Source organism: Loxodonta africana, chromosome 16, assembly GCF_030014295.1.
Source record: "Loxodonta africana isolate mLoxAfr1 chromosome 16, mLoxAfr1.hap2, whole genome shotgun sequence".
Classification (NCBI taxonomy): domain Eukaryota; kingdom Metazoa; phylum Chordata; class Mammalia; order Proboscidea; family Elephantidae; genus Loxodonta; species Loxodonta africana.
This window is the reverse complement of record NC_087357.1, coordinates 49,991,410-50,002,588: the sequence shown is the minus strand read 5'-3', so window position 1 is coordinate 50,002,588 and position 11,179 is coordinate 49,991,410. Positions and strand designations below refer to the sequence as shown.

The window sequence follows — 11,179 nt, the reverse complement described above, 5'->3', positions numbered from 1 at the left end:
CAGAAACCCTGGTGGCGTAGTGGTTAAGAGCTACAGCTGCTAATCAAAAGATCCGCAGTTCAAATCCACCAGGTGCCCCTTGGAAACTCTATGGGTCTGGTCTACTCTGTTCTATAGGGTTGCTATGAATTGGAATCAATGCAAAGGGGTTTGGTTTTTTTTAACAACAGTAACTCAGATCATTCAGTGCACGTGGTTCTGCAACCTGCTTTTTTTCTTGATTGGTGAATTGCAAACATTTCTCCATATCATTTTCGTGATTGCAAAATATTCTGAGGCCATATCATAAATGACCTAAACAATCCCCTATTATCGAATATTTCATTAAATTTTAATTTTGCTAATATGACATCATTGCAGAGAGACCTTCGTACACACATCCATGATTCTATTCTTAAACTAAATTTCTAGAAGTGAAATTGCTGCATCAAAGAGTTTTCACATTTTTAAAACACCTATCAAACTGCCTTTCAGGAAAAAATCATGCCAATTTCAGGTTCTTCTTACGTTACACAAGAATGCCCAGTTCTCTGCAGTTGTCCATGACTGAAGAGTATCTTCCACTTTTAATTTGAGGGGCAGAGTCTCAAAGATATGTGAAAGGTTTCAATACAGGAGTATTTTAGAAAGTAATTTTTGTTCATCAAGAGAAAGTGTGAAATACCATGAAGTATAATATGCAGTTATCGTGCTCAGCCAAGTTGCATATCTTTTGCCAATTTTGTTTTTTTACAATAAAATTACTACTTTATAATAGCAGGCAGTTGGTTGCCACTGCCCTCCAAATGTTATTTTATGTTTACTAGAATTTTGAGACTGCCATATAATTTTAAGTTTTTGGCAAAAAAAAAAAAAAAACTCCACCATGATTTGTAAACTCTGTGTTAATCAGTCAAAGCCAGAACGGCCTCAAACATATCTTCTTCAACTCCACCTCATCTGGTAAGAGTGGCTGGAAATAAAGTAGTATTATCATTATTTTGTAACTTTTTTTGGCCAAAAAAAAATCATGGATAATGAAGACCGTCTAGTAACTTTCTGAGATCAAAATATGTCTCAAACGTATCTTCTTCAAATCCGCTGCTGCCTGACGTGGTAACCATTGCTGGGAATGAAGTTTCATCCTTTTATTTTTTTCTCCATGGACAACAAATTACATTACCAAAAATCAGAGAAGCTTTTCTCCCAGGTACCTCACACTCTAGCCACAGCTGATTATCGCTTGCTCTCATTGTTTCCTCTGTCTCCAATATCCTTTCCTTTTTTCTGCCTTGTGAACTCCTTCTCATTCTTCAAAAACTAGTTTGTAGTTGACATGATTTAGGTGCCTTTCCTTACACACACCTTGTAGAACTATGATAACCACTTGCTGTCACATGGACTCCCATTCATGGTGACTCTCATGTGTGTCAGAGTAGAACTGTGCTCCACAGGGTTCTCGGTGACTGATTTTTTGGAAGTGGATTGCCAGGCTTTTCTTCTGAGGTATCTCTGCACATTACCATTTGCTCTACCCAAGGACTCCAGATCTACCATTTAAAAAAAACCAAAAACCCAAGCCCATTGGGGTCGAGTCAATTCTGATTCACAGTGATCCTGTAGGACAGAGTAGAACTGTCTCCATAGGGTTTCCAAGGAGCAGCTGGTGGAGTCGAACTGCCGACATTTTGGTTAGCAGCCAAGCTCTTAACTACTGTACAACCAGGGCTCCATAGTTGCTATTCAATGTGGAGTGGATGTAGGTAGCCATGTTATGTATTGGGAAGCCAGTAAATTGGATCTGAGGTGAAGCTCTGATTACAGCTCAGCCAGTCAGAACCCTCAGCCAGGAATTTGGAATAGGGTAGCTGAGAGACGAAGCAGTTTGCTGAGCGAAACCTAAGTTAGAAGGTCATTTATATCAGGACCAGAATCTATCCATCATGACAAACCACAGACTTGTGCAAAGCACAGTGGAGCTGAAATCACAGGAAGCTGATGAAGCCAGTGTCATTCCAATCCATGACTCCTTTTTATTTTCTCTAGTTTAAATGGGTTTTGCATCTTTGAATTAAAAAGATCTTGAGAAGATGTTTCATATACCACCTCTAATGTTTTTCTGGGCACCTAAATTTAATTACTTTTTAATCTGTTATTAGGCATATAAGATAATATGCCTGATTCTTGACTCATAGCTTCCCCCATATGACAGAATAGAACTGCCCCATAGCATTTTCTAGGCTGTAATCTTTACAGGGAGCAGATCACCAGGGCTTTTCCCCACCATATATGCTTTATTTTCTAGTAGTAAGAATCTAAAACTGAGTGTTTACTGTAAGCTAGACATAATGGTAAGTATATGAATGCATGATTCTCACACCTACACTCTAAAATGGCTGTTGTCTTCATATTATCAATGAGGTTGTATCCTTTGCCCAACATCATGCAGCCAGAAACTAAGGGAGCCATGACTCCATCCCTAGGCTACCTGATTCCAGACGCTGTGTTTCTAACCACTATACTAAACCAACTTTCGGCGCTAATGGTTGCTTATTGTCTCCCTTGCTAAACAGTAAGCTTGAAATTAGAGACCATAGTGTGCACGTAGTTTGTACGTTTTAAATACCAGTATAGTGCCTACTGAGCATCTCAGTGAATGTTTATGGAATTAAAATTCTCTAGCAGTACCCAGATTGTGGCCCTAGATTATTGAATAATCATATTTAGGACACATATCTCTGGTTTTTCTTTTGAACAATCCACCCCATCCTCCTTCCAATCCATAGATTTCAGGTTAAATAAAATTTGGAATAGTCAACTCCCCTGGCAAAACTAGAGAAGGGGAGGGAGGGAAAGACTTGTGATTTTTATTTAATAATTACTTTAAAATCAAAGTAATTAGAGCAAGACCGCCTTCAACTGAATGCCAGAGATTACTGTTTCCTGTGAAAATGTTAGGATAAGCCTGTATTTCCCTCTTCCTCCTTTGGTACAATTTAGCAAGAGCTTAATCATCACTAGATCAGTGATAGGCAGGCATCCTAATATTTTGCCCATGCCAGACCTTAAAAGTATCTACAGAAAGCATTCTTTTTGATCTTGGATTTTGTCTCAAAAACCAGTCATTATCTTATCCTACAACTGTACCAGCACATGGACAAAAAAAAAAAAAAAAAATCCATACCATGGTACATTTGTTACAGCAAAAACCATGGACTGGTTGAATAAATTACAGTATAGCCATTCCAAGATACTATGCACTTAAGTGCAACCATTAAAAAGAATGAGGCACTTCTCTATGTGTTATACAGAAGGATCTGCAAGACACAAAGTAAAAAGGGCAAGGTACGGGGCAGTCAGTATGTAGAGTACCTTAACGTTTCATAAAATACGTTGTGAAATTTTCCCATGTGCACATATTTTCCATTCAAGTAAATTGTTTAAAGCTAAACACACATTTTCAGCAACAATTGCCTAAAATGTTAGAGATTGCTTGTATCTGACTTCCACCTTACAGTCTACAGTACTAGCTAACAAAGTATCTACAATTATTTTTTATATTCTTTTTTCAACTTTATAAATACACAGACTCTCTTTTTGATGGAAATCCCTTCCTAACTTCTCAGTTGGATAGGTAAGAAGAGGTGTCTGACCTTGGTTGATTCTCACCCACACCACCCTACCCCACCCCACCCCACCCCACCCCACCCCACCCCACCCCCACTGCCATCTTGCAATGGAAAATAAGAAAGCTTTTCCCGTTTGCTGGTACAGAGATTTACAGAGACTTAGAGGCTCTGGCCACAGTTGGTTCCTGTAGAAAGGAAAGATCTGATAAACAGGGCCCTTTAAACCTTTGCTACTTTTCCCTCTTAAACAGAAGGCTCTTCTTTTGAAAACAGCGTTTTCTGTTTCCTCTCTATTGTGCTTTATTGGAGACAGCGGGCCTTACAATGGGCCTTCCTGGCACTTCAGAAAGCAAGCACGCGCAGAAAAAGAAAGTTCTCCTGGGTGAGGAAGCTGAGCCTTCCAGACAAAAGGAATGTAACAACAGACATCCTGCCAGTTCCACTCTCCATGAAGGACCAACCAAGGCTTGTGTCCTCTTGGCTGAAGCCCCTTGAAATGGAATCACTTCTGGGAATACAAAAACAACAAACGTTCTAGGGCATCTGTGTTATTTAAAGAAACTTTTTGGACAACTGATCAGTCACTGTCTTTTGAATGCCTTGAACGCAGCATTTTGTGGGTGTGATGCAGGCTTTTAGAATATTACAGAGTAAGTGCAAAATTGGGAAGATTGCTTTCCCCTTTCCCCAGCATAAGCAACGCCAAATTGACAAGTAAAAATACAAAGCCAATTGAGTAGCATTTCTGTGAGTCTTCTTTTAAACAATATATCTCCATCCTCATTTATATCAATAGATTTCAGGTTAAACAAAAATTGAACTATTTAACTCCCCTGGCAAAAGAAAAAAAAAGAGGGGTAGAAGAGGATTTGTGCTTTTTATTTAATAATTATTTTTAAATCAAAGTAACTAGAACACATCTGCCTGGCAAGTAGTAAGATTTAAGATACTTCAAATTAGCTTATTTGGTACAAAATCTGCTGATTTGTTGACTGTATTTCCACACACACTGCTTCTTCCTGCCAAACATCAAGAATTGTGCTCTAGTATTAGGCTCGTGGCTGATTTCTTTCTCTGTCCAACAGTTATTGGCCATTAAGGTCAATACGGAAAAACCAGACCCATTGCCGTCGAGTCGATTCCAACTCATAGTGACCCTATAAGACAGAGTAGAGCTGCCCCATAGAGTTTCCAAGGAAAGCCTAGTGGACTCGAACTGCTGACCTTTTGGTTAGCAGACGTTGCACTTAACCACTACGCCACCAGGGCTTCCATTAAGGTCAATATTACCAATTTATTGGAAACTGTATTTTGAAGTAGTACTGTAAAATTCAATCTCATACTGTTATGATCATTTAAGCTTATTAATAGAGAACACACTTTTCTTTAAAGTTACTCTAGAATAGATCAATATTATCTTCAATTTAGACAATATCTTTTATCATCTTTAAATGTACCACACTTCTGCCCCTGTAGAACACACTCATGCACACACACATACACCTGGAAGATCACAATCCCAAAATTCATCTATCCTTGTAACATTTCATAGTCCTAAATATTCAATTTTATTTCGAGGATTATCACAGCCTAAAGATAAATGTAACCTAAATGCTGTGATGGCACATGTCAGGTACTACACTAGTGTTTTCATGGTAAATTTTGGATACCTATCATCTTTTTTTTTTTATCATCTGTCCTTCCAAGAGTTTCTTGTACTCTAGACTCTAGAATTAAAAGGAGAGAGGGCTATGCATTTAGAAAGTATAAACCGAAATTATTTATTTCAATTCAATATAGAATATTTATCAGAGTCAAGATAACAATCAATGTGTACAAAAATCTACATAACAGAAGAAACAAGGGACCATGCAGCACTTTTAGAAAAATAATTATAAGTTTTGTTGCATTTACAGGTAAGTGCCACACTGAGAATTTACAACACAGTAATTTACTGCAATCATTCACAGGGAGTTCCCATAAAGAAACAAAGCTCTTACACTCCAGATTTTAGGAAGATATTATTGGAATGCTTAACTATAATCACAGAATTTATACATCCTTAAGACTGAGCTAAAAAAGTCATAAAAGGTTTTCATAGCATATATTATATAAAAGGGGTCCACTGCAGTCAGACAGCTGGTTTAATGTCTCTGACAGGTGTGAAGCCTAGAAGAATTACTGGCTTGATGGTGATCTTTCTGTATCCGGCAAGATAGACCTTCTCCACAGTAACAACGCTGGAATATCTCCAGCCCGTGGGAGCCTTTTCTCCTGTGCTTGGTGCACACTTGACCTTCTTTGAGGACAGGTTTACAGATCTTGGACCAGAAGTGTCTAGCACAACACAACCCCATGGCGCAGTCTGATGACCGGAGACACACAGAGCCTTCTTGTCCTAGGAAGGGGGAGATATGGGGGGGCAGGGGGGAAGTACATGGTTACTGCTAAACCTGCATCATTTCATTATGACAATTCAAAAGACACTTCTGATCTGTTAACAAAGTAGAATGAATTTTAAGGTTCTTTAACGTACCTTTGGTATGATACATTTTTGAAGACTGTGTGGTTCTCCTGGAGTACCCATCCAAGGTGCTGTGGTCATTACCAAAGTTCTCAATTATGGCCTCCTCGGTTTCCCCTCGACTGAAATGACTGTGATCAGAAGGCATACATAGTCCTAAGGAAGTAAGAGGCAGTGATTAACTCCAGGGCTGTAATACCTTACTGCTAACGGCTTTGCTTTTTGAGAGGGGCAGTCTGTCTGTCCAGCCTGCACCAACTAGATAGCTTGTTGCAGGGAAAGTATTTTACCCACCAGGGAAATTGCCTCCCTAGTGTTAATTCAAAACTCCTCCCATGGACAGAGGCACCGATGTGTACACTGTGCAGTCATAGGCAACAGCCCCAGGAGAGCCTCTTAAAACGCTTTCCCACCAAATGTCATAGCGGCAGTAAGATTTCTGGCCATTTTAATATTACCCTTGGGTTAAAAAATAGAATGTCAGTCACTAAAAAAAAAAGTTTTTAAAAATAACTCCTCTGCCCTTGGTGCTATATGGATACTGCCAGACTAAATTAAGCAAATGGAATTCCAGCCGCTTGGAAGATGACAATCTCACTCACCAGTTGCTTTACCGTATAATTTCTATATTACAGAGATTTTGCTAGTTCATCCTGGAGTATTGCTGGGTCCTAAGGAGGGTTGCCACCCTGTAAGTTTATTTCTGGAAAATTCTTTGGCTGGCTGAGTCTACCAAAGAGCCTACCTCTTTGAGACATTAAATCTTAGTGGATATGTGGTAGGTAGGGGTGGGGTACTTATTTTAACGTAGCACGGGTATGGGGACAGAAAAGGATGGAGAGGCAAGAATGGCCAGGGCAGATAAATCACTCTGTTTGCTGATTGACAATAGCTTCAACAGGGATGGTGAGGTAGAGACCAGGCTGGCAGAGCCATGAGAGTCCACTCTAAGGAAAATTGAAAGGGAGCTAAACACTCCTGCTGGTTTCCCAGGCTTCTCTTTCTGTATACTCCCACCTAGCTCACCATTCTCTAACTGACTTCAGATTTTCTCCCCATACAAATTTTTATGGAATGGTCCGAGGTAAACCAACAGTTTAAATCCTAAGTGACAAAGGGGAAGATAAGGAGCTCCAAGGGCCCCCCATTCCTTTATATCTTTCTCCATTAAACATACACAATAAAGACATTTCAGGAGAACCTCGCACGCTGAACACCTAGGGTGGCTTCTGGAGTCATTTGCAGGTGGCGCTGCAGCATCCGCAATGCAGCTAGGGTTTCTCCTATCCGTAAGTGAGCAAAATTTGGCCCGCTGGAGTTCGAATTGGGGCTGCGGGACTCACCATTTTTGCAGTAATTCCCGGGGCAGCACATAGCGTGGCGCATGCAGCGTTTTCGGCGCTTCCTACAGGCAAGGCAGATTTGCGCGCCGGCACCCCCTCCGCGCATGGGACTAGCGCAGTACTCGTCTGTGCCGCACTCCTCGTCCTCTGCGCACGGGTACGGCTGCGAAAAGGGGACGTGGAGAAGATGAGGCACCAGGCATTCAGGTGCCCACACTCTTTGATCCAGACGCTCGTCTCGGTCCCCCTCTCTTTCTCAAAAAAATCTGTTGCCAACTACTGCTCCCAAATGCAGCGTCTCCAAATGCGACCTGAATCGTACACATCCGGCACGTTCTATGCCCTTCTCCCCAAATGGGACCCCTTCAGGGTCACAGCATCCCCGGACCCCCGCGACCCCTCTCTCACCTGGTAGTTGTCAATGGTCTGGTATTTGTTCGCGCCCTCATACAGAACTCCCGGCGCCACGCTGACCGCGGAGCCTGGGTGCCCTGCAGCACCGCCCAGCGGTGGGGGCAGGTTCTTGATGGCATTGGAATTGACGAGCACCGAGTTCAAGGTGGCGCTCACCCCAAGCAGAGGGTGGCCGCAAAGAGCAGCCGCTACCAGGGCGACCAAGAGCCGGGCAGCTGCTACTGCGCCCAGAGCAGTCATCTCAGAAAGTGAAGAGAGGGAAAGAAAGAGAAAGGAGGAATGTCACTTGGCAAGCCTTGTCTCCACGAAGCTAACGCCCCGGCTGGCGGAGTTGCAGTCAGAGTTCCAGGAGGCTCCTGCGTTCCCAGAAAGCTGATTGCGGGGCGCACCGGGCTCTGCGCGGCCACCGCCACCACGGCTGCCTTTATACTGCGGACTCTGAGCATTCCCGCCCCTCGGGGGAGACAACAAAGCCAGGATGGGATTTCAAAGCTTTGGGAGGGGCTGAGAGGGGGGTGTGTTTGTGTACATGAAGGGAGGCCTTTGACACTCTTCACCCCGCCCCTCCCTTGCACGGTTGTTCCTATGGCCGCAGTTACCCTAGAGGTGACGGTTATCTGTGAGCATTACAGCCGATGACTTTAATAGAGGCAGGAGGAGGGAAGCACTTGGACGCCCTTGCCCTGCAGTAAGGTCTAGGTTATCGGGATCTGAAATACTTTTCAAAGCGAAATTGTGCTCTTCTCTGCAAAACCATGTTTTGCTTCTTACTCCCATACCTCATGTCGCTTTGGACTTACAGCGACCCTATAGGACAGGGTAGAACTGCTCCATAGGGTTTCCAAGGCCGTAATCTTTACACACGCTTACTGCCGCATCTTTCTCCGAAGGTCCAGTACTTATTAATTGTGCACACGATTAAATACAACTCATCAGTTTTTTTTGTTGTTGTTGTTTTTTCATCAGTAGTTCAAAGTCTGGAAACTTACTTCTAGGAGAGGGCCAGGTGGCCAATGCAAGTTGCTGATTAACCCTTTATAGTCGCAGTTTCCAGGATTTGGGGGCAGGGTCCTTAGGTTCGTTCAGTCCCTGCGCCCCCCTCCTCCCCCTGCATCGCCAGAAAAATCTGAAGAGAAAGAAATTTGCACATCAAACGAGGGTAAGAAAGGAAGAACTAATTCTCTTTTGATGGGAAGTTGAGAGAGAGGGAGGCGAGAGACTGGAGTTTGGAAATTAGATCAGGGGCGGAGGGAAGAGGGAAATGACCATCCGATAATCAAACTATTTAATGTCGCTCTTTGAATCTGAGCAGTTCTGGCAGTAGATGAACTTGATTAAGCAGACGCACGAGATCAAAGTGGCCGGAGCGACAACGGACAGGGTCCAACGTACTGGGTCACTCGTACTGCCCTGGTTCCCCCTTCTCAGTGGTGGGTTAACACGGCGAGATAAGAAACCCTTAAGGCTTAGCGCCTGACTTCCTCACTAGTATTTCGTATCGCTAAGCTTGAGAATGCACGTGTTTGATCCCAAGTCAGACCGTTTGTGAAATCTGGGAATAGTCCTCTAGGGAGATAAAGGACTGTAGCTTAAAGAAAAGGAGAGCTGAAAGTCAACCATAATGTGAATCTAACGTCAGTGAAGCCAGTGTATAAAAATAATAAAATAGGACTGGGGTGTAAGAATGTCGTCATACTTATAAACTGGAAATAATTTATTCGTTCAACAAAAACACACCGGAAGCCTCGTTCCCTGGCATTGGACTGACTACCTTCTGGGTTATTGTCTTTTGAGGGGAGGGAGGCAGGGAATACAAATATTTATGAGACAGAGTTTTCATTCTCCACGAGTCTTTATTCTAATGGTGATAATAATAATAAAATATAAGAAATGTACACAATTCTTTTTAGAACAAAGTTGAATGTTTTGTCAAAAAACGAACAACTGCTATGTCATTTTAGAAAAAGAAGAAACGTTTGAATAATCACTTTGGGGGAAAAAAAAAAAACCTGAGATACATTTATTTTCTGCTGTGACTCTGCCAAGAAGCCCTGGTAGCACAATAGGCAAGCACTAGGATGCTAACCTGAAGATTGGTGATTGTAACCCCCCAGCTGCTAAGTGGGAGAAGAGACCTTGGGATCTGCCCTGGTAAAGATTATATCCTAGGAAACCCTATGGGGCAATTCTACTCTAGCCTATAGAATCTCTATGAGTTGGAATGGACTTGACGCCACCTAACACCACCGACGATTTCTAGGGTATCTCTAATTACTGTGTACACTGTAGTTACCATTGAGATCACCATAATGTAAGCCAGTGGTAGTCCTGAAGAAATATAATGCTAAAGTTAAGAAAGGGGGAGAGGTATTTAAAAGAACAGTTTGTAACAGTCTGTGTTCTAGTTCCTTGGGCTTAGGGGTTATATTAAAAATATTCTCTTAACATTTTTAAAAATATTTCCCCCAATTACCCTAGTATCCCTACCAGCCCACATTCCATTTATCTGGAAATTTTCCTCTGAGTTATTACATCCTGCTTGAAATTCTAAAATGGATTAAATCACACTTTAGGTTTCATTATGCACATGTCCAGTGATCGAGACTTGGCTAATTCTCTAGAAAATTTTGGAACAAATTGGAATTGGAAACAGTGGGAAGGTTTTTTATATTAATCTTTTTTAAGTGAGTGCTAGAAATTAAATCAACACATCTGTTACTAAGAATCAGTAAGGGGAACAGATCTCCTTGAGCACATATTGCTCTAGCAGTCAGGCCACTTGAAGTTGACATAGACCCAACTTCATTTTATTTTACCAACATAGGGTAAAAGGGCAAGAGCGTAGGAGATTTTAGGTGCCATATTATCATTTGCAAAATATTGATAACAATGTCAGTAATTAATGCCTTGAGCACCTTCAAAGTATTAGAAAATCTGTACCGTCTCAAACTCTTGCCATGTGGAGAAATAATACCCTGCCCATTGGAAGAAAGGGTAAAAACATTTCTTCCTAGTCCCACTACCCTATTTAAATATTTCTGGAAATATACTTGTACAACACTAAAGTTTATTTTCCTCTTTTAGGAAGAGGTGACACATAATTAATACACTTAATGAATTTAGTTTATTAAGAGTTTGAGTTCACAAATGTAACCATTGACTGGGGGGAGGAAGAAACAAACAGAACATTTTATTCATCAAAAGGAAACCTTTAACAAGGAGGCTCGTTGCATAAATTCAGTCTTGACCCCTGAACGTCTATTGCATGTCTGTTATGGTTTATCATCCAT

The 11,179-nt window shown here is 41.7% G+C and overlaps 1 protein-coding gene across 1 annotated transcript; it reads right to left on the bottom strand.

The window, feature by feature from the left end:
* Window positions 1-4,892: 4,892 nt before the first annotated feature.
* On the bottom strand, window positions 4,893-8,317 carry DKK1 (dickkopf WNT signaling pathway inhibitor 1). The gene is given in 4 exon segments (NM_001280880.1): window positions 4,893-6,006; window positions 6,145-6,288; window positions 7,476-7,638; window positions 7,884-8,317. Coding segments are annotated over 4 exon segments (807 nt in total). The 5' UTR covers window positions 8,130-8,317; the 3' UTR covers window positions 4,893-5,752.
* Window positions 8,318-11,179: the final 2,862 nt, after the last annotated feature.